At 40.8% G+C, this 24,600-nt stretch overlaps 1 protein-coding gene across 2 annotated transcripts in view; it reads left to right on the top strand.

The window, feature by feature from the left end:
- LOC109526657 (copine-9) overlaps positions 1-24,600 on the top strand; it is a 66,928-nt gene that overhangs the window by 39,431 nt on the left and 2,897 nt on the right. Inside the window, exons 1-14 of one of the 2 annotated variants that reach the window (XM_019888081.1) lie at positions 8,526-8,763; positions 10,746-10,809; positions 12,020-12,123; positions 13,456-13,560; positions 15,321-15,362; positions 16,333-16,408; positions 16,714-16,767; positions 17,365-17,426; positions 17,994-18,040; positions 19,428-19,609; positions 21,102-21,229; positions 21,543-21,645; positions 22,063-22,120; positions 24,030-24,103. In XM_019888081.1, the coding sequence (XP_019743640.1) occupies positions 12,032-12,123; positions 13,456-13,560; positions 15,321-15,362; positions 16,333-16,408; positions 16,714-16,767; positions 17,365-17,426; positions 17,994-18,040; positions 19,428-19,609; positions 21,102-21,229; positions 21,543-21,645; positions 22,063-22,120; positions 24,030-24,103 (1,023 nt within the window). In that variant the 5' untranslated portion in view covers positions 8,526-8,763; positions 10,746-10,809; positions 12,020-12,031. Of the gene's footprint in view, positions 1-8,525; positions 8,764-10,745; positions 10,810-12,019; positions 12,124-13,455; positions 13,561-15,320; positions 15,363-16,332; positions 16,409-16,713; positions 16,768-17,364; positions 17,427-17,993; positions 18,041-19,427; positions 19,610-21,101; positions 21,230-21,542; positions 21,646-22,062; positions 22,121-24,029; positions 24,104-24,600 lie in introns of those variants that run through there. The other variant, XM_019888080.1, reaches the window with a different exon arrangement.

Here is a 24,600-nt window from a genome sequence, read left to right as displayed (position 1 = left end):
ACACACGTACACGCGGATTCACACACACACACACACACACACACACACACACACACACACACACACACACACACACACACACTTTCCTCCCCTGTGGTCGATGTCCTAGCGAAAACATCACCTGCCATCTGCTGCAGTCGTTGAGGTATCATCTGGCAAGACGAGCCACAGGACAAAACCACTTGCAGCTTCTGAGGAGCCTGTTAAACGAGTTGAGCCCAAATTTCAACTGAGTGACGTTTAATTGTATGCCTGCGGCAGATCCAGTTGGTAAAAAAAATAATAGTTTTTTTGCCAAACTGTTGCTGCATGCTGCGTGCAGCCGTACTGCTGAGTAAATTGAAAACAATGATTCCAACTGTCTGTCAATTCCACTTTTGCGCAAAGAAAAACAACAAAAAGAACTTTTATTTCCTAGCAGAAGAATCAGAAAAAACATTTGTGTATTTTCCAACTGGCGGGCATTAGTTGCGAGCTTGCAAAGCACAGATCTGTCAGCAGTTGGCTCGCTTTAATGTGGAAATTAGTGATTCCTTCTCGCCAGCTCCGAGCGTCTTGGCAAATAATGTGACAGTGTTGTTTTGTGACACTCTTAATCTGTCAACCGCACCACTTGTTGGACCAACAAGGGATTTGAAATGAAATGCATTATACATGAGAGAAGCACTGAAGATTTTCTTTCAAAATCCGTTTCACGTTTTTTGTCACGCCAAAATAACAGGTGGTGCAATACCGTTGCCTCTAATGGTGCCTCTGATAAGGTCATCTGAGTTACTTCTTCAATATAAAACCAAATGAGATCCAAATGAGCAGTTTAACCGTTTTCAGCTCTTGCACGCAAAAGGCACAATAAAAACACTCCGGCAAAACTTACTCAACCGACATTATAAACAACTAATAAAGAATAAAGTTGATCATTTTTAGACCATTCTAAATGCCAGACGATTCTCCAAAAACTTCCACCAAATGAGAGTGATCGACCAAAAGGTAACTATGAACCATGCAGCCCTGACGGTATGTGTCAGATTCTCGGTGAAGGTGATGTTTCGCCTCCCGGTTTCTCTGTTCTAGTCAGTTCACCTCATGTTTGCTTGTGGCCAAGCATGAGACATAGCATTGCTGATTTAGCACCCCCCTACACACACACACACACACACACACACACACACACACACACACACACACACACACACACACATTTGACCCACTTTGTATTGGTTGCCTTACATTGATTCCAACTGTCTGTCAATTCCACTTTTGCGCAAAGAAAAACAACAAAAAGAACTTTTATTTCCTAGCAGAAGAATCAGAAAAAACATTTGTGTATTTTCCAACTGGCGGGCATTAGTTGCGAGCTTGCAAAGCACAGATCTGTCAGCAGTTGGCTCGCTTTAATGTGGAAATTAGTGATTCCTTCTCGCCAGCTCCGAGCGTCTTGGCAAATAATGTGACAGTGTTGTTTTGTGACACTCTTAATCTGTCAACCGCACCACTTGTTGGACCAACAAGGGATTTGAAATGAAATGCATTATACATGAGAGAAGCACTGAAGATTTTCTTTCAAAATCCGTTTCACGTTTTTTGTCACGCCAAAATAACAGGTGGTGCAATACCGTTGCCTCTAATGGTGCCTCTGATAAGGTCATCTGAGTTACTTCTTCAATATAAAACCAAATGAGATCCAAATGAGCAGTTTAACCGTTTTCAGCTCTTGCACGCAAAAGGCACAATAAAAACACTCCGGCAAAACTTACTCAACCGACATTATAAACAACTAATAAAGAATAAAGTTGATCATTTTTAGACCATTCTAAATGCCAGACGATTCTCCAAAAACTTCCACCAAATGAGAGTGATCGACCAAAAGGTAACTATGAACCATGCAGCCCTGACGGTATGTGTCAGATTCTCGGTGAAGGTGATGTTTCGCCTCCCGGTTTCTCTGTTCTAGTCAGTTCACCTCATGTTTGCTTGTGGCCAAGCATGAGACATAGCATTGCTGATTTAGCACCCCCCTACACACACACACACACACACACACACACACACACACACACACACACACACACACACACATTTGACCCACTTTGTATTGGTTGCCTTACATCTAATTGTAGGTAATATACTACTACTAAAATGTGAGACTCATTCGTGGTGCTTTAAGAATCTGTTTTTATTTTATTTATTTATCGGGGGGAGAGCTATTTATTTATTTTATTATATTTTTGGGGGGTTATTCTTCTGTATTTTTTGAACCATAAAAATCCTTCATCCCGCCAGTTTCAAGGGACTGTGTGTAAAAATTGTTTGTATTTTCAACGTTCATTATTTCAAAAATTCATTATTCATTTCAATAAAATGCAAAAAAATATGTTCAATCACGTTGTCATTTTATTTTTTAAATTCAGTTGTAAATAAAGTCATTCCTAATTATAATACATGACATGGTGTGTGCCCCCCCCCCCCACACTCCCCCACATGAGGTTGCCATGCTTCACCACCATTTTTCTGCTACGGATACCCAAAACAGATAAACTGAGCGAACGTAGTTCCTCAGAATGATGTCAAAGGCCCGTGTAACAAAAGCCATGCACTGACTCTGTTACTTGAGGGAATACTAGAAGTCGTTCGTGATGACTCTGCTGAAGAAATTGGTGGTGTGGTCCCTCGGAGGCATTTCGTGCGCATGCTTCAAAATGCAAAATGGTCTTCTATGACATTCTGTGTGTTGCTTTGGTCTGACTCAAGGAGACATTAATTAGCTTTTGATCAAGACATCAAGGCAAGGAGAAAGAAAAGGGGAAATCCAATTGTCGGACTTAATTGTACGTATTGTCTTGTGTGGTACGCTGTTAGCCCATGGTTTCTAATTTTAGTACAAAATAATTTGCTATAATTTTATTGAGTTTGGAAAATGGTACAATGTGAGGCATGGGACAGTCTAGGTTGATACAGGGGTTAAAAAAAAAAGCGTGACATAAGAAGAGAAGATATTTAGTGAGATGTATCACACCAAAATGTAGTATTTGGATTCGAGAGGTAACCTCGGTGAGACTTTATCAACAAGATGCATTCTCATTAGACTTATTATCGACCACAGGAAGCGAGAGGTTCGATGGAATCCACAGGAGATCGGATGCAGGCAGTGAGGGTGGTTAAAGAGAGCCAACAGATGGAAGATGAAACCTTTTACCTGATCCAAAGTTGGTGTTCAGGAGTGCTGATCTTAATCACCATAAGGAAGCGCAGTAATGTTTATGCAGATTCAGGGACAGGTTGAGATCCCAAAGGTGTAATGTAACAATATAAATAATATACAAAACAACACTGTGCTACATGATGCTATAATTGACATGATATAAATACCTGCCTATTGTTTGTCTGGAAGTGAAGACATTTTTCATTTAAAAATTGCAGCACACCGCACCGATTGAACATTGCTGTATACAAACATATGTCAGACCAAATTCAACACAGCATCTGTCATGGGATTAAAACAAAAGAAAAGAAAGAGAAAATACATCTTAATTAGATAATTATTTGGCACCCTTCTATGAATAATCACTACCGGGGGAAAAAAGTTTCGATTGTAACCACTGACAAACACAACGAACGGTTAAAAGCATGAGAGAGGAGTAAGAGGCAAACAGAGACATCACCTTAATTGAATGTTCCAGCCATTTGCTTAGTGACCAGAGGATACAAACACAAATGGTCCATGCACACGGCATCGATTTAAACCGAAGTGCAAGTTTCCCAAGGTGACCCGACTCCTCAAGTATCTTTCCGTAGCTTCATTAGTTGGGTGGGCGATGGCAGGCAAAATTACTTTGCAAAGACTCCTAATGGTGATGTCATTACTTGGTGTAATTTGGATGTAGATTGGAACAGGTTCCAATTAGGGGCGAGAGATTGTTGAGAACTTGTTGCCTTTCACTTTGAGGTTTACTGTCTGTAAAATCTGATGGAGTCTATTTTTTGGAATATATATCCATTTTCTGATCCGCTTTATCCTCACTATCCCAGCCGACTTCGGGCAGTAGGCGGGGGACACCCTGAACCGGTTGCAAGCCAATCGCAGGGCACACAGAGACGAACAACCATCCGCGCTCACACTCACACCTTGGGACAATTTTGAATGTTCAATCAGGCTGCCATGCACGCTTTTGGAATGTGGAAGGAAACTGGAGTACCCGGAGAAAGCACACGCAGGCACGGGGAGAACGTGCAAACTCCACACAGGAAGGCCGGAGCCGGGATCGAACTCATGATCTCTGCACTGTGAGGTCAACGCGCTAACCACTCTGGGCGGCTTGGTGGTCAAGTGGTTGTTGTTAAGTAAATAGTGTTTGTTTGGTTTTTTTTTTGAGTCTACTCAAATGTATAGTAGCATTCTATTCAAGAAGTCATTTGTAATTAATGATATTATTATTGCAAAACATTGTGCATTTTAATTTCTATATTTTCATGTTAAATCTAAATCACCCGTTGAATGCACAGTATTCTCTGCACTGAGGTGGCTATTTGTCTGCTTCTATTTATGATTTCGATATATGGCCTATTTTTCATGCTTAGGGTCTGAATGATTAGTCAGAGCAAAATCATTGGAATTGGGTCAATGCTGAGCATGGGAGCGCTTCCTGATGAATGGGAAATGGCTGGAAGGTGCAACTATATTCAATTGCGAGGCAAAGTTACAAATATAAGCCTACAAGCATTTGCCTTTCCCACCGAAAGGTGAAGAATCATCAAGACAAATTATCATGTGCATTCTGGAGGTGGCCAGCTGAGCAACTGTTTGCCGTTATACTGCCATGGTTTCACGTGTTGCAATGTCAGGTCAACATAATAACTCGGCCAATAACCGAACATCCAACTGGGACCTCTACCATGAAGCAGAACTTGGAGTCAGTGAGGCAACATCAAGTTCAAGTTTGGTGTTTTCAATCACAAAGGCTTAAAAAGAAGCGTAACTAAACCTCACCATATTGTCTCTTTGAGTGTGTACTGGTCTTTGAAGACAAAGATTGTTTTGGTCACTCAGAATTGGCAATTCTTTGAGAAACTGCTCGGGAATGATGAGAAATAATTTTGATATTAATCCAAAAGAAATTGTCGAATGGCTGTCGTGCAGTGGTGCTTCGACTTCATCTACAGTACGAGGGTAATTCCTTCTCATGTGAATGCCATGAATCCTTTCCATGCACCCGCGAAAAGGCACCCCAAGTTTTGTATTATTTTTTTTTATAAACAAAAATAGCACGGTACAGCAGTGTGAAATTTCTATATGAAAATCTAATTAGAAAGAGAGGAAACAAACAGGCTTGAAGTGTAATTAAGGGAACATTCTCTGCACACGCGCGCACACACACATACACACACACACACACACACACACACACACACACACACACACGCACTGTAATGCAGTGTGTTATGCCTTTAAATTGCATTACAGAGTGCATTGGTATACTCTCTCTCTCTCTCTCTCTCTCTCTCTCTCTCTCTCTCTCTCTCTCTCTCTCTCTCTCTCTCTCCCTCTCTCCCCGCAATGCCGCCCGCTCATGCGGCAGGGACTGAGAAGGGCCTACCTAACCAGCAAGAACTCAGTGAGGGCTGTACACACTTTTCAGTGTTTCTTAATGGCACTTTTGTGTTTGTTTCATACACCTCTCTTAAGAGCCTTTCTGAGGGCCAATTTGCAGAAAAACAAAACAATTACCTGACGCATGGAGCTAACATTTATGCTGTGTGACAGACAGCGCAGAAATGAGTTTTCAACAACCACGTTTGAGCGAGCCTGGTGTGTTAAAAAGTGATCAAAGTGATTAGCGGGAACAGCGTCAAGCTGTCAGCATCGAAGTGAGTCATTTACGTTAAATAAACTGCCTTGGAAAAGTAGTCGGACAGCTCTCCCCAGTGCTGCTCGCCGCTAGTGCGGCCACCACATAACATCAGGCGCTGTAGAATATATATTTCTGATCCATTTCTAATCCCTTTATCCTCACGAGGGTCACGGGCGTGCTGCAGGAGCCTATCCCAGCTGTCTTTGGGCAGTAGGCGGGGTACACCCTCAACTGGTTGCCAGCCAATCGCGGGGCAAAGGGTTCAAGTGCAATAAATACAGCTATCTTTGGAATATGGGAGGAAACATGTCGATCTATCTTTCTATCTAGCTATCTAGCTATCTCGCGATCTAGTTATCTAGCTAGCAAGCTATCTATCTAGCTAGCTAGCTAGCTTTGCAGTGCGACACCGGTCTAAACTCATCTGTGAATTTGCCTTGTGTTACAACAGGATCCTGAGAAAAGTTCCGGGAGCCGTGTAACTATAGCTGCGTTCTGCATTTGGGGGGAAGCATCTCCCAGTATTTAAAATAAAAATAATACCCCATTTAGTATCGTAGAGAGCCATGGCTATTTGTGCAAAGTGGTGAATTGTATGGTCAAATTTAGCTGTTATAGCTATTAGTCAGGTGCGTTTTGCAGTCTGGAAATTATAATAAGAATAAGAATAAGAAAACCTTTAATCTTTTCACAATGGACAAATTCCCAATTTACAGCAGCAAAGTTATGAAAGGAAGGTAGTCGAAGAACAAAAAGTATAGGAGCTATATATGGTGTCAAACATGGGATTTTATGGGAATTAGTAAAATTGCATTGCCTTGATTTAGTGAGGTTAATACACACATTGTCACAGCCATGAATGTAATTTTAGTATTTTTGATTAGTTTTTTCAAATTTGTTCAAGCAATAGCTTTTGTAGCTGTAGGTTTGCAGCTCTGTATCTTATAAACACAAACATATAAACTTGGTAGTTGTAAATGGAGCGCTTACAGTATTGTAATATCCCAGATACAAAGCAAATAAATCACAGAAAGGCCACGAGCTGCAAAAGGATTATAGAGCAATCTTATTGGACACTTAGTAATTGCGTTGAGGCAATTCCCTCATATCGTTGCAACATCATTTCTTTCCTGCCAATTATCTCGCCTTTCATCTCCTTGCAGGAAAAAGTCCAATATTTCTGTACTGGTGAGTGCTTGCACTGAGGGAAGTCATAACTCACCCAGACAAAATCCAGGTCATATTTAGCTTTTAAGTATGAATTGCTGAAGCCGCTGTCACTGCTACAGCAGTTCAATAACAAAAAAGAAAAAAGAAGAAAAAAAAGTATTCCCGGGTAGTATCGTCCATCCAGGTTTCTTTGAACACATACTGCTTTTTAAAGAGACCATAACCCCAAAGCTGAAATAGTGGAAACATTATTTGAGGTGCAAATTAAACCCTGAGGCGCTCCCTGACAAGCACCAATAGGAAAGATTTTGAGGGAACGAGTATCTTTGTCAGCTCAGTATAATTCACCCTTGCAAGTAATTTACCATAGCAGTGGAAATGATGTTTTTCAATCATTGATATAAAACATCGAAAGACCATAATAAAGAAATTAGACAAATATTTGCAAATGGCTTATAGATTTAGAAGTGCATTCTGGATACACATTCAGCTACTCTCAACCAAATAAATACTTTTCGTGGAATGCGATCTTATTTATAACCCTTTCATGCACAAATAATGATAACCTGTAACCTGATAACCTGATAAACTGTCCACTGTAGTAACCACTGTCCCTGAAAGGGTTAAAGTATAAATTTTCCTTTCAAATGTATTGCAATCCAGTTCACACACCCACACATAAGTCCATATGGATCCACTGCTGTGCTTTTGCTCAGGGCAAGACCGGGTGATTGGCGTGTGCATCAATGCAGTGCCAAAAGTAGTTTGGAGGTGTCGTGCCTTGGTCCTCAGCATCATGACATAACCAGTCCTGGAGAGCTCCTCCCCATTCAGACTTATTATGAACCTTTAAAATTAAGTGGACAACATGTGGTATGGAAATTGTGCTCCCTCGCATCAAGAAGCCATTTTGTATCTCGGTGCAAATATTTTGTCACATTGTAGGAAAGCAGTTTTCCAAATTTCATTCGATTCTACTGTGAGGTAGACATGCTAACGGTTACACTTATTCATGCTAATTTCACACAACAGCACTTTTTTTTTTAAACAATCAGTGTTACCAACTATTACCCAGGCTCCATGTGACCACAGAGATCTGTGAAAGAAGATCTCTCAATTATGCTACGTATTTTTTTTTTTAAATTCCTTCATACAGAATCAAGAGCAAGTACACTGGTTGAACTTTTTGCTATAGCGGATACAACAGCAGACTGAGCTACTAGCACTACATGAAAAACTTATTTATTTATTAGGACTTTCATCATCATGACCACAACCAAAATGATGAAACGCTTTACTTTTTAAACATCATATAGCATTATTCCCAGGACAATTTCCATGTGCGGAGAATCCAAAAGGAAAAACTCTCTATTTAGAAGACAGTTTATATTCCAGCACTCACCTATGGTCATGAGGCTTGGGTAATGACCTGCAACCTTCTCAGAAACTGAATTTCCCCTTGAGGCACAATTAAAACGATTGTTTTTGGGAGGAGGAGCGGGGGGGTCGTCTTAGAAAGATCTCAGGTACAATAAATGCATTCCTTCACAGGCTGCTTGGCCTCAAGCCTTACACATACTCAGCTCAGACCTCTCAAAATAGGTTGAGGAGGAGTCAATTGGACTTTGGCCACACTCTAAGGGTGGCGGTATTCTTGTTATGCTCCTTTAGAGGTTCTCCGATTATGTCCACCTCGTCGGAGACCCTGAGGAAAACTGCTCCAATCAGTCTGCTACAGTTCACCGAGGTACGAAAGAGCATTGTTACGGAAATGAACTCATGGGTTACTCTGGTCTGTCTCATGCCGCCATGTGCTTTGTTTCTTGGGAGTTGTTGATCAGGTAATTGTCTGCTCATTGTATCCACTGCTCCATCATCTGAAATGACGGTTCAATACATATTCTGGTAATGGCGGTAAAAAGACTCCACGGCATCTGTAGTTTTGACTGTATTCCAAATATTTTGGTCTAAACACTGTGTCAATGTTTCACAGTATGCGAATATTTAATTCATTTAACATTTGTAGTTTAGCACAGCAGAACTGGGCTCTAGGCTTCCTTAAAAGTCAATAATATATGACATATACGGGAGCTATATATTTAATAGGTTGTATCTGAACTGAGAATGTTCATCCAGAGCTTGAGTCTTTGGAAATTGGGTGGGTGGTTGATAGGATGGCCTTCTGAATCAATTCCACTGTCGGGCTCTCTTCTTTGAACATCGCAGTATGCGGTTAGGCTGTTCCATTTTCCAAGGGCTAAATGCTGAGACTCGGAGCTCAGTACTCATTACACGCATGTTGCCTCCTAAAATGGAATTTTTATGTTTATTAAATTGATGTCTCATTGATATTGCAATGGGACATTTGAGTGCAGATGGATTGTCGGAGTGCTTAATTGAAATTCTTGTGACTCAAGTCACATAATCTGAACTGAGGTGAGAACAATGTGTCACAAATATGTAAGTGTGTCGACACCGTGCAGAAGAATACACAAAGTAGGTCCAATGCTGTACTCAATGTGCACGGTGTATCACTGTGACAAGACTTGAATTAGGATGTGTTTGGCTCTTGGATGAACACCAAAAAAGTATCAGCCTTTCAAATGTGTTTCCCATCATTTGGAAAATGATCGATCAAACAGCAAAGAAGATTTGCCCTTTTTGTGGAGCATCTGTCACTAATTGACCCATCAACTCTCGCATTCCCGCTCTCCTTTTTTTTTAATTCACTTTTTTTCTCCCTCCCTCGCGACAGTTCAATAAATCCTTTTTACGCTTGACCTCTAAATGGTTTTCACATATAAATGGAGGTTTCAAACTAGGGATTAATATATTGTAAGGTTTGAATCGAAATGCATATAATGATGTAGTGATTCTCAACCAGGGTGCCATATTGTTATTATTATTATTATTATTATTATTATTATTATTATCATAAAATAAATTTGTCCAAAAGTTTGCAGTTATTCATTTCAAATGAAATCTTTGTTCATCTATCTGTGCATACGGTGACAGGCGGAACAATTGAACTCTCTCATATGACCGTATTTTCACGACCAAACGGCGCACCGTATTAAAAGGTATGGTGTCAGTTACGGGTGCTATTCATGGATTGAACACATACACAAGTCACATTATGTTATTGGATGCAGGCATGGTAAAACGTAGGCTAGCTTAAACAATTTGCTGGCATGCATGCATGCTAGCGTATGATTTTAAAAAGCCAGCGGGAGCAAAACTATAAGTTCTGTTCTACTTTATTCAAGTATTTAACAATGTACTCATGTTATTTTTTGATCAATCCTCATTGTAAAATCCATCAAAGTCCTAATTTTCCAGAAACACCGATTGGTAATATTGCTATTTATTGACACTCCACATTCTGTGATAAATCCACACGTATCTTTTTCACATTCCGTTGATTTACCATTTTAGGATTTTTTTCCCCGCCTTACCCAAAAATGACTTTTGTTTCGCTATTGGTTGGCTAGGATTTGCAAGTTTATGGGGGCAGGGATTTTGCCATTGGTGTGGACGAAAACATTGAATCAACCAAGTGAATTTGCCCCTATACAGTCCGTACAATATCACCAAGGGGGAAAAGGAGAGGATGCATAATCATAGGCAAACTCCATAAAACAGTTTTGTGCGGTAGGATCTACGTTTGTAGAAACAGAGGACCACGATATGACTAATTTCATGCATCAATCATCTTTTTTTTTTTTGCAGTGGAATTCCAGGGAAGAAGTGCGGGGTCATTATCTTAACTGCTGAGGAGCTCAGCAACTGCAGGGTCAGTATCCGAGCACACACTTAAGCTGTGCCCCAATAATAAGGTATACACACACAAGTGCTGAAAAGTTTTAATGATGGGCCCAACTTTTATAAGACAGCGTGAAATGTGACAAATGAGCTGGAGTTCCACATGTGAATCACTTAGTCAAGCCTCAAGTATATATGTTGTTGTTTGGGTTGGTAATAGAAACCCCCAATCCCCAAGGGTATTGCTCCACTCGTACATTCATACATAAACAGTGTAATGATACGCCTACTACTACCGCTACTACCACTAATTGCTTTTTTCTTTTTTTTTTTTTTCTTTTTTTTTTTTTAACAGCAATGAAAAATAGAATTCAACTGCATTAACATTGGACATTCATAAGCAAAAATGAATGAAATGAGCTCATGGTAGATCCCGTCCTGTGCACATTTTGAAATTAAAACCGAAGGCTTGATTTACACTCCATAAACCATATGTGTCATGTTTCATCACCACAATAAATATGCAATCTCAGTCAGACGTGGTAAAGCAATCAATGTGAATCTGATCAATTTAACTGCAGTGTCAGTGGGCTGGTCCCAAATATCCCGTCAGTGGAAGAGACCCAAATGCCCAACAGAAATACTCTAGCTGTGTTCCATGTCACTTGTGCACACTGACACATCCAAAAGTTTCTAATGGATGGAATCCCTTCCTACTGGATGTGACGAATACGAGTTTCCATCAAGCACAATCCAACTCTCCTACCGAGCCGTAGCAAGCATTTGAAAACAGCAGCCTTAATAAAACAGCGTCTCATTAATGGGTGTAACCAGCCATAAATATGGATGAGGCTATTCCCCATTCCTCACTGACTATAATACAGATGATCCATGATAAGATGTGTTTCTCTCACTGATGCGTACTTTAAATGAAACCCTGGATAGAATTCGGTGCTATATGCAGCAGTCATTGTGAAGATGAGGCTTGACTGCTTGCCGACTTGGGATTTTGCATCTTCATGATACAGGTGTAACTCTGGATATTGCTTTGCATTCTGATGGGGTATTGAGTTAGAAATTACTGCGTCTTTGTCACACACAAAAAAAAAAAAAAACAAACAACTGTGCTCTCATCTCAATAAAAAAGAATTAAGTTGCGCAGGTTGCTCCCTTTGAAATCAAATTGCTTCTTCAATGATTCTGAGATATTTTCGTCGCCCCTGATGTGTGTTCTCTCACAGGATATTGCGACTATGCAGTTGTGTGCCAACAAGTTGGATAAGAAAGACTTTTTTGGCAAGTCAGACCCCTTCCTGGTTTTCTACCGCAGCAATGAAGATGGAACGTGAGTCTGACAAGCCTCGTGGGCTATCGTTAACCCATGAGATCAAATTATTTGTGTTTGTGTGAAACTATTTGTCGAGATTTGGGATGTAATGTGATGTGTGCTCCCTTTATTTTGACACAGTGTTCATGAACTCAATTTGTAATTCAGTTTCAGTTAAGGCTTGTGAAATTTTGTTTGAGCAATTCATCCATCTATTTTCCGAGCCGCTTTATCCTCAAAAGGGTCGCGGGGGGGTGCTGGAGCCTATCCCAGCCGTCTTTGGGCAGTAGGTGGGGGACACCCTGAACCGGTTGCCAGCCAATCGCAGGGCACACAGAAACGAACAACCATCCGCGCTCACACTCACACCTCGGGACAATTTGGAGTGTTCAATCAGCCTGCCATGCATGTTTTTGGAATGTGGGAGGAAACTGGAGTACCCGGAGAAAACCCACGCACGCAGGGGGAGAACATGCAAACTCCACACAGGAAGGCCGAGCCGGGATCGAACCCACGACCTCTGCACTGTGAGGTCGACGCGCTCACCACTCTTCCACCGGGCCGCCCCGTTTGAGCAATTGAACATCAAATGCGTGTCCAAAAATATGACTATGAAAACGATACGAAACATATTCTAGCCCAGTGACAGGAGTTCTGGAATATCTTTTTACATCCAGTAAACTAGGAAGGTCGAACTGAAGGTAATTGTTTTTTTTTTCTTTGCTTTTGTTCCGCTCATAAATAATTTAAACTACATCGTTTTATCAGGCGCAAGTCTATTTTCTCATGAATTTGGTTGGAAATACAATACAATACAATACATTCTGATTTATATAGCACTGTATCAAAGCGCTTTCTAAAACAGTCAACATAAAGTAAAATAATAAAAACAACACAACAAAAAGCCACACATTTGATCACAATTGTGCACGGTGATTTTATTTTTTTTGACAGAAGCTGTGGAGTTGGAGTGTTTTTTTGTGATTTTTGTGCCTGACAAAACACTGTTGAATCAATAAATAGGCAAAAGTAAAATATTATAAATATTCAGAGGAAAGTCTGGGGAAATGCGGTGAGGACTCTGGAGAGAGAAAAAAAAACAATGTGGCTAAACAATGTCAACAGTATTTCCATCTGGTTTCATTTGTTTATCATTCTGATTGAAATAAGCTATTGAGCCTTGGCTCAAAATGTCAAAACTCAATCTGCTCATATTCTCCAGACAAAATGACATTGGCGCATCACGGCGATACGAAAAATAAACGCTGCGCGATTATCACCGGGAAAGCAAACGAAGCCTGTCTTGTCTCGTCTGTTTGTTTCTCAAAGTCTTTTCCATTTCTCCGACAGATTCACCATCTGCCATAAAACGGAGGTGATCAAGAACACGTTGAACCCGGTTTGGCAGCCCTTCACCATCCCCGTTCGAGCTCTTTGCAACGGCGACTATGACAGGTCAGAAAACAGTTGCCACTATCATACATAAATGCATGCACACAAAAAAAAATTGCAAAGTAAAATGGTGGTGCTTTTTATCGTGCGTGTGCAGTAATTATTGCCGAGCTCATTGCCCCGATACAAACCCTGAATCCATCGGAGGCGGACTTTGGAAGTAGATGACATCACGTGTTGCCGCGGCAGTCAGAATAATGCCAGCAGTCGGTCATTTTGTCCCGGGGACCAGCGCTGGTGTTATTGAGATTGCCTCGGTTTCCACACGGCACTCTGCATTAAAACCGACATTCCGACTGTGCCGAGCAGATGTGATAGTCACTTGCAGCCAGGTGCACTTTGCATATACTTAATGCCTTTCACGGCTGCACTTCTCCCTGAGGGAATTTGATCATACCAGTACACACCGAAACGTGCGCGGCATTTGAGATTTTTCTTTGCAACATTAAAATAAAACAGCAATCCTCAGATGATGCAAATCTTTCAACATGTGATATAGACCGTGTGCATCTATCACACTGCCTCCCCCCCCCTCGTCAGTATAACTCAGCGAATAGCAGAATTACTGTGGGCTATGACCGGCATATTTTACATTTGGTGTCCTCATGAGACACCACAATTTTCCATGTGGGAATGAACTTAAATGTTAATGGGTGAGCTGAGTAAGCTGTGTTACTACGGTGGCCCTGAAGTGCAAAACACAAAAACAAATAAATTAAAACAACAGAAAATTAAAAAAAAAAAAAAGAGGAAAACCAAACATTAAACACAACAGCAGTAAATAAAAAAACACAAAAAAAGAAATAAGAAAAATGAAAAGGCACAACGCCAAAAAATTAATGACAAGAGCAAAGAAAAAAAAACACTGAAACACAAATGAAAAATCACAGAAATGAAAACCAAACTCAACAGCAAATTAAAAAAAAAACAACAACAAAACAAAAAACTAATCACTATAAAAAATTACACAGCACAAAATTATGTACAAGAGTAAATCAAAAATCAAAAATCATAAATAACTTGGGGAAAAAAAAAACCTAAATACATGAACAAAGGACTAACCTCAATGACATTTTCTCCCGTATGTCGTTGGAGGGAAAACAAGGGTGACATATGTGGCACAAATCACCATATTTGTTTTTTTTTTTTTTTTTTGCTACGGTCACTGGAATTGGTAGACCTTTGCATATTACACATCACACATTGCTGATATTGTGGAGAAACAGGATGAAATGTGCTTTCTACTGTCTTTGCTTCTAATTTGTTTGATTTTTTTTTTTTGTTGTATGAATTAATTTTGCTCCATGTACACAGCAATTTGCATACAGCGGTGTTTGTTTTAAAGTGCTCTAGAAATACAGTTGAGTTGAGTTGAATTGTGTACAGTGCATTCCATTTCCATCTAAATCATCACCATCCTGCCAGGCTACCTTTTCTTCTTTCTGTACTTGGCTCTACCAGCTTCTTCTAAGGGTGACTCAATGTGCAAGATATATGTGAGATAAAATGTTTCAAAAAAAGAAAAGGAAAAAGCACCTGTGTTGAAATAACAATGCATTGTAACAGCCATTTTTTTTCCTGCACTGCCAGTAGTGTTCTAGTTGGATTCCATGAAGCAGTCGTTTTGCTATGTGGTGCCAGCAGGTGTTGCATTTTTTAAATTCAGCAGTGTTGCAATTCATATTTAAACTTTCTACTGGCAGGGGAACATGTTGAATCATTGAAACATACTGTCGTGCTCATAAATGTGTTCTGTATTTCAGGACTGTAAAAATAGACGTCTATGACTGGGATCGAGATGGAAGGTAAAGACAAGCTACCTCAGTGTGAATTCATTTTTTAAAATATGTTCCTGTGAAGTCTTTTCTCGTTGCAGAACGTAAAAGATTTAACTTCATGTCTCATTTCTCTGGTGTACGCAAAACCTCTCTGGCGTATACCATTTTAAAATGGGACAGTTGTTGAACATTTCAGATGAAATAATTCATTGCTGTGACTGCATCTGTATGCTGACTGCTTCCTGGCCCTGAATGAGAATCTTTTGATGTCATACACTGAAGACGTTATGAATCTTCACACAATTTTGTCCTTCAAAAAGGCTTTGTGTATTTCTCATTTTTCAAAACTTCAACATAATCATTCATTTTCTTTTCAGAAATGATTCATGACTTCCGGCAGACAGGGCATTCGTGAACATGAACCTTTCCATCTTGTTTCAGCAAAGTACATAGAATTATGGCCTTGATCATGAACTAGTCATTTTTTCCCTCAATATGCCTTATTTTTTGGCATCAATATTGAGATTTTTACCAGCATTTGTTCCAGAATGCTTCGTAGTGCATACAGCAGCACTCGTTCACGAAACTCCACTTAACAGACGCCATGTCTGCTGTGCAAATATGTATTGTGGTATTGGAGATAGTGCAGATAATTACAGCACCCCTCTGAGAGAGAAAGGGCAGTATTAATTTAAGGTGATGTGTTTATTTACACAAGACATACAGTGATTATTTAGGGAATTGTTGCCCAGTCCCAAACCAAATCAGCTTCGAAACTTCAACACAAACAATTTGGATATTCCTATTTTTTTTTTTTTTTAAACCGTCCATCTTATATTAGCTTATGACTGGAACAGAAAACTCACACGGTGACCATGACGCAAGGGGAGATAATCTGGCAGACCCGCAGAAGGAGATGTGAATAGGCTTGACACTTTGTCTCAGACGATGACATTTGGACTCATGCTTTGCCCCCTGCGTGGGTGTATGTCTGCAGCCACGACTTCATTGGCGAGTTCACCACCAGCTACAGAGAACTGTCTCGCGGACAGAACCAGTTCAACGTCTATGAGGTGAAACCCAAAATAATGTTTTTTAAATGTGAGTGGAAAAACACGATTGCATTTCCAGCGCAAGGCATGCTAAATTTCACTGTAGAAGTCATCAGTCACGGCTGATGACGGATGGTGATTCTGTAAATGCATGCCAAAAAAATGGATAATCTTCATCAGCTGTATTGATATCATTTCCATTTCAATGCATAGACGGTTGCAACGATGATGGTTGTGTTCATTTTTTTATTTTAAAGCCTTTTCCAGTGTGTGATACTCACGTACAGTAACCTCATTCATGCCTTTTTTTTTCCCCTCACGGACAGGTTTTGAATCCCAAGAAGAAGGGCAAAAAGAAGAAGTATGTCAATTCAGGAACTGTGAGTTTGACCGCCAAGCCTGCACATGCCTGTTTGTGGGGGGGCAGCTCAGGTGTGAGGACTTGGGCCTTGAAGCCACGGGTTCAAGTCCCGCTGATGTCAAAAATAGAATAACGGCCACGAGTTGTTGGGAGGGATGCTCTTTTGCTCGACGGTTGCTGTTGAGGTCCCCTTGAGCAAGGCACCCTCACAGCTTAAGTCGTGCAGTCCTGTTTCACTCTGAATCTCTCCTCGCGTTCCTGCATTTGTGATCGGGTTCTCTGTGCGGGGTGTAACAAAAATATACAGCAAAGCGTAAGTTGAATTTCTCCTTGAGGCATTATAACGAGAATAATAAATTCACACTAAATTGGCATGATTGGCTTTCCATTGGTATTTGATGTTTTCTTACTCGCGCCAATGATCTCTCATGCCTTTCTTGCCCAAGATCTGCTGTGCCTTCTGGCAACCTGGATGTGTTTGTCCCTTCCTGGCATGAATGCGACTCCGTTTGCATTTCCTCTCTGTAGTTTACCTCTGTTTTGACGTGTGTGTGTGTGTGTGTGTGTGTGTGTGTGTGTGTGTGTGTGTGTGTGTGTGTGTGTGTGTAAACACAAGGTAACTCTGCTGTCCTTCAAAGTGGAGTCCGAGTACACCTTTGTGGATTTCATCCGAGGAGGGTGAGTGGAATAATGATTAGCCGGCACTCACGGTGTCAATGCCACCCAGGTGTGTGCACGCATGTGTGTGTGTGTGTGTGTGTGTGTGTGTGTGTGTGTGTGTGTGTGTGTGTGTGTGTGTGTGTGTACACACCAAAGGCTTTGTAAGCATCACAATGAATTTGTATTGACTTTGACAAAATTACACCTGAGGAATTTTGCACTGGTAAATCTCATATGTAAACACCTTTCTGTATTCAGTTCATTCACTTATAATTGAGTATTTTGTTTGTTTCGTCTAATCAGAAAGTGGCAGCCTGAATATTGTCACAGCATATTAATTAGTGAACTAAAATCTGATCACATTGCAGTCTGTTGTATTGTTTTGTCATAATATACAATGCTCCTGTAATGGTTGAATCCCCAGTTGGTAGAGTCGCTTTAACCATATTATATTTCTAATGCTAAGACATGCTGAAATCATTTTTGTTATTCATAAATTTTCACATGCGCTATATTTGCTGCATGCACATTGACTTGTGTTTTTGTTGTTTATTCACTTTTTGGGGGGAATTTCTTGCGCACCAGGACGCAGCTGAACTTCACTGTTGCCATAGACTTTACAGCATCAAATGGTAAGATTCTTAAGGCCCTTTCACAGTGCACCTAACAAAATACGGTGCGCCGTTAACCAACTTATTCCTTGTATGTGCACTGCTACGGTGCATGCCGCGGAACCTGAGCTGGGCCCCCGAATCAGAAAATCAATTTGGGTGCTTGATGCATCCAATGAGAGCGATGGTGGTGGAGTGATTTTAGAGTGAAAATAGCAAGAGATTTTGCGGCGCCTGAGAAAAAAATGGTGGAATAATTTATTCATGCGACGTGCCAGTATTCCAAAGTCTGGGACCCAAGACTGAGGACGTAGCGTGATGGAGTTAAAAAAAACAAACTGCTCTCTGCACATCCTAAAGTACACCTCAAAGCAGCCTTTATGGAGCTGTAGCTCATGTACGAGCCTAAACTCCCCTAGAGCCAGCCATGACACGAGAGTTGGACGAACCCATTCCGCTTCTTTGCTGTTCATCTCCTCCCTCCTCCTCCTTATTCAAAGCAAAACCAAAGCTTTTTGATGAAGCGGTGACAAATATATACCGGTACTGCCAAGCTGTGGCATTTTCCCGCTCGTTTGGCCATAAAGGCACCAGACTACTTCCCAACCAGCGCCAAATATGGGCAGGCTTCCAGCCTGCCGCCGTCGATCCTGTGCTGTCCTTTGCCCTATGCAATTTGATGACCAACTACGAAACCATCCAAAAAATAATAATCCAGCCTATTTGAAGGCGGGATACATTCTGTCCAGAGGTGTGGGCCTGGATATTCAAATTTAAAATAGGGCATGAATTGCCGATAATTGATTCAATTAACTTGATCTCGCAATGAAGAGTGTACGGTGTATTTATGTTTACTAACCTTTGAAAGTCATGTCACATTATGCAGTTAGGTTGTCGTTGAGCAAGCACCCTTATGAATGGACTTCCATTAGTAAACGGAGTATCCCTGTTTACATGGAGCACAGAGATTCGCAACCGGTGTGCCGGGACTTCTAGTGACAAAAAGAACAAATAAATAATTTTCTATTTGAAGGCAAAACGTATGAAACTGACATATGTATCCTCTTTTTGTCACAATTTTGTTTGGTGGTGTGCTGTGCGATTTTTCTAACGTAAAAAAAAAATGTGCCTTATCTCAAAAAAGTTGGGGAATCACTGACACAGAGCATGAAGATTTTATGTGATTTGGCTATTATGCGTGTGTGTTTTTGCACCAGAGGGTGTTGCAGTTCACCCAAGTCGTTTGGAGTGCGTTTTATCCACATGTTTGTTCATTTGTGTTTCCAATATGCTAAGAAGTGCCATATCATGTCACGCATCCGTTTCGCATTGTTCCACAACAGCGACAAAGAAGGTAGGGGGCATACGGCTCCTTCTCTTGATTTTATTTTGTTTGTCTCCCTGCAAGGTAATCCATCCCAGCCCACCTCACTCCACTATATGAGCCCGTACCAGATGAATGCATATGCCATGGCCCTGAAAGCGGTGGGTGAGATTATCCAAGACTATGACAGTGACAAGCTCTTTCCTGCCTATGGCTTTGGCGCTAAGCTGCCCCCTGATGGCAAAATCTCCCACGCATTCCCACTGGTAAGAAACAAACCAACATTTCATCGCACCTGTGGACAAACACACATACACACACATGCGCACATGCACACGCACGGCAGGATATGGTTGGGGCCAGGAGTTGTTGCTGCGACAACAGCTGGCCGAGAAGTTGCGCTCGTTTGCATGCCAGCGGGAACTTCCCGGCTTCCCTTCACCTTGCAACTTGTGCGTCCTTCCGCATCGGCTCCCCAGACAGCCCTCACTTTGTCACCGTAATGCACTTTACCCATCGTATATGATTTAGCTAGATGTATAAATTAATAATCCCGATAAGTGGAGGGGATCGATAAACAAGACTAAAATGGGAAATAATACCGAGCAGGGTGTAAGACTAGTTAAGGAACAATGTGCAGTAAGGAGAACGAACCTCTTTGCTTGAACACAGTCGATTCCAGGATGGCGGTTGCCCATCACTAGTCACGTTATCGTTTCTTACGTAGACACGTCCACAATTGTCCCCACGTTTGACTGTGATTCTTTTTTTTAACAACAAAGTGAATTTGTATTTATGTTGAAAGAGGATTTGGTGAAAATAAATGGTTGCAAAACCGGTCAAGGTGATGAAAAATTACAACTTTAGAACAGATTATCTGCCAGAAGGGAAAAAGGAAATGCATTTGGCGAGAAGAATAAAGTCGACATACTGTTTTGGCTTTAATGGGCTGCATGAAATGATGCGGCAGGCTGAAAACTGGTCCCCTGGCCTTGAGTTTTACACCCGTGCTTTCGATGCTCATTGAGCTGATGTCTCACAAATTTACCGAAGTCGTCGTATTCACTCCTGAAAACGTTCCTCACGTTCACCGTTTTACTGCCTTTGTGTCATGCACTACTAAATCAGTGTTTCAGAATAATTTGCATGGTTTACTTGTAAAGCACTGCTTCAATTGCTGTGCAGTACTCCTACAGACTTGGGCAGTAGGAAATTCTTCATAAAAATAAAATAAAATAAATAAAAATGTATATATAGATTTTATTTTAATATAGTGAAAACATAGACAACTTTGTTGCTTAACAGACACGATTGATACTGTCTTATTTTTATTATTATTATTATTATTATTATTATTATAGTTGCATAAAACTGCTTTTACTTCTTAAAGCAGTCATTCATTTGAGAGCAAAACTATCAAATACATATACACTGGCATCGCTACTTATGAAATAAATTGGTTCTGGGTGAAATTTCTGAACTAGAAAATTTTGTAAGTAGAGACGCGTTTTCCATGTAAATGTCCTAATTCGTTCCAACCGCATATGAAGAGACGTTCGTAAGTAGAGGTACCACCGTACTATGAATATGAGTGACGGGTTGAAGAGTGCTGTCTGTCATAATGCATTTTGGTCTTGTTTTACTTTTTTATGCATTCATATTATTAATATCTAATTTGTTTTATAATTACATTGATGATATACGGGTATATATATATATATATATATATATATATTTTTTTTTTTTTTTTTTTTACAGGGTGGCAACAGTGATAATCCAAACTGCGTCGGCATTGACGGAGTCATGGAGGCCTACTTCCAAAGCCTCCGAACAGTGCAGCTATATGGACCGACCAACTTTGCGCCTGTTATCAACAAAGTTGCAAAGTGAGTGTTTGTCGATGGCTTTGGGAATCAATGGCCGTTTTCCTACAACTGCAATTGTATTTGTTGATCATATAAGCTCGCTGGCCAAATTAAAAGCAGGGCACCGGTGCCGATTGTTTCCCAAGGTCATATGTGTGTAATACCGTTGAAGACAGTCGAAATTGTTGTCAACTTGTGCGTAATGTGGCTTTATCGTCTACTTTTAGCCAAACGTCCGTGCTCACGTGTGTGTGTGTGTGTGTGTGTGTGTGTGTGTGTGTGTGTTTGTGTGTGGGTGTGTGGGTGTGTGTGTGTGTGTGTGTGTGTGTCCCAGCTGTGCGTCAGAGATAACAGATGGCTCGCAGTACTTTGTCCTGTTGATGATCACAGATGGAGTCATATCTGACATGGTCCAAACCAAAGAGGCCGTGGTCAATGTGAGTAAACACACATGTTTGCGCCGGCATGTTTCCATCACATTTCTTCGGCTCGCGTTAAATTCCAGCCGATTTATCCTGCGTGACCAATCATTCAACCCATATCATTCCCATACGGAATCTTGTACACGATAAAACCTTTACGGGATTTGCTAGCCAGTCAATGATCCCGACAGCCTGTGCTCATCATGAGAATTGAGCACAAGCTTAGACAAAAAAAGTAATCATTTTGTCGGTAAAAGACTTCTATCTGAGGTGACTTGAGCAAGCTTAGCTTAGTATTCTATTAATGAATTCATTGTAGTATTCCTCTTCAAGTGCGTTGCCGCTATGCCGAATTTACGCCTCGCTCGCTCTCTCTGCTGTCACTGCTATGAACGTTCCTGTCTTCTTTCTCTTGTGCTTGCTCCTGTGCAGGCAGCATCACTCCCGCTGTCTATAATCATCGTAGGTGTTGGGCCCGCTGAGTTTGATGGTGAGTACAGCATTTTTGGGAGGTTGGAATATGAAAAAAATAAAATAATGAACGACAAATTTGTAGCCTACTTACTTTTACTACTTCTGTTACTGTTTTTTGAAAAAAAGAACTCATATACTGTTTGAAGGGGAAGTTAAGTTAAAAATGTTCTTTGCAATAATATGTTTTACACGGCCCCACGAGCCTAAACACGGTATTCTGATTACCGTATTTTCCGCACTGTAAGGCGCTTTGGAGTATAAGTCAAACCTTCAATGAATGAATGAATGCGATAAGTAACTAGCTAATGTAAAAAACGAATGAACAAACAAAAAAATTTAAAAAACAACGCAACCTATGTTTAAAAAAAAAAAATTGTGTACACTTCTAACTGGCCCTGTTGTCTTTGGTCTGTATCTGTGTTGACCCGACCCAAATTCACGGATTTTGTTTGGCTGTGAAATAAATATGACATTAAAAAATGTCCTGAATAGGTTTTAAAAAGTCTTGAATTCATCTTGAAAAAAAACGTAAAGGAAATCTGATGATTGACCCATGCTTAATTTATTCCAGCAAGCAACCGTGAGGTGGTATCCTTGAATGTCAAACCTTGACTTGCTGACAGCTATAAACCTTTCGCTGATGCTACGGTTCATTGAAGTGTGACAATTTCACATTGATCCTGTGTTGGATTGTTTTTTATTTTCTTCTAGTTCGAGAATTAATCCAACGTCAGGATTCATAGTGAATGCATTCAGTCATGATCGAACTTCGCATGTGCTACGTGTGTGCCGTGTGTGTGTGTGTGTGTGTGTGTGCCGTGTGTGTGTGTGTGTGTGTGTGTGTGTGTGTGCGTGTGTGTGTGTGTCAGCATAAATTATTTCAATACTCATATACTTCAAAGTAACTGTTACATAATACACCGAGTTCCAATTGTCTGAGAATTGTTGTCTCACGTCGTGGTTGAACTGTGACGTATTTGTTTGTCTGTACACATCGTGATGAGCAGCAGTTTCTGCAGTCCGCAACATAAATTCGCAAGTGCCCTTGGTTGTCTGTTGTTTGCTATTTATTGTTATAAATGTATTTTTATGCAGTTCCGTTTGCTGCCCTTATTTTTAGCTGCGTGTGTTTCAATGCACTGCATGTTTGCACTCTGGTTGAGAGAGGAAAGAAATTTCACCTGTGCTGTATGTTGCGCAGAGAGCATATTTGACAATAAAGCTTGACTTGACGTTCACTCTGAAAAGAACGAAACATTTGATGGAAATGCGCACCTTTGTTGTTAAGCCACAAAAACATCAATTTCAGGGCTCGTGTTGTCTCAAATTTCAGGGGCAAAATGCCACCATTGAGAGGCAGTCTGGAACCCAGCAGTGACCGCCTGCATGTAACATAAAAATAGGACCCTACCAGCCAACCATTTGGACACATTTTCTCATACTATAGAATGAGAAACCATGTTCAAACCTTTGAGTGGTAACACAAAAGATGAAAACGATCTGACCTCTTTTAAGACCTTTTCATTTGTGGATGGGGCTTGGATATAAATTCGGCATGCATGAAATGCGTGATTGTGGTGGCGCTGCTGTTGAGGACTTCTAAACACATTTGCCCAACAAGGGCCCCATTTATCATTTGCATCTTCTGAAGCAATCTGAAGCGCTCTCGCAGTGTCACATTTAAACGACTGGGCTTCTCAATTTTCTGAGCAGTGATTTTAAACTTGTGCTATCTTGGCTAAAGTGATGATATATACAATTTTTTTTTTTTTTTGCTTAAAATGTTCTATCCGTGCCCCACTCACCACCTTTCTCCTCATGCCGTTCCATTTCCGTAATTACAATAGTCATTTTCATTTTCCCTCTCAGTGGCTCTGTTGTTGAGTCCTTTTTTTTTTTTTCCACTCTCTCTCTTCTGCTTTTAGCAATGGAAGAGCTGGATGGAGATGAGGTGAGAGTATCCTCCAGAGGGCGCCTCGCTGAGAGAGACATTGTCCAGGTACTCATCACCATTCCATTGAGCTCGGCATGGGTAGATTTCAGTCGTCACGCAGAAGTGCGTCGTGAAAGAAGTCTTCAGTCAGCTTCCAAATTGGTTACCTTCTTCCACTTTAGCTTAACTCATCTTCACTCTATCAACGTTTCACACATGGATGCGCGATCGTGGGTGGAAGGCCGTCTCCGGGTGCCCACTGCACACCAGCCAATCTTATATCATCCGCCAGAAGACAGCTTCTTGCGGTTCTTTTTAAATGTGCTGATCGCATGCCGAACTCTATGTAGACCGTGTGCCTCACTGTGTGCTGAACTGATAGGAAGGGAGATGGGTTGCTTCCATTCGATGATTAAAAAAAAAAGTTTTTAATCAGCTGCATTCCCTCTCGCAACGGCGCAGTCTAGGGAAATACCAAAATCTGTAACCTGATCACATCATAAGCTGTCCACTGTAGTAACCGCTGTCCCTGAAAGGGTTCAAGTGTTAAATTCTGGAGATCA

The sequence above is a fragment of the Hippocampus comes genome, unplaced genomic scaffold, assembly GCF_001891065.2.
Source record: "Hippocampus comes isolate QL1 unplaced genomic scaffold, H_comes_QL1_v1.1 scaffold14, whole genome shotgun sequence".
Lineage (NCBI taxonomy): Eukaryota > Metazoa > Chordata > Actinopteri > Syngnathiformes > Syngnathidae > Hippocampus > Hippocampus comes.
The sequence above is the reverse complement of the archived record's forward strand: the minus strand, read 5'-3'. Positions and strand labels throughout refer to the sequence as shown.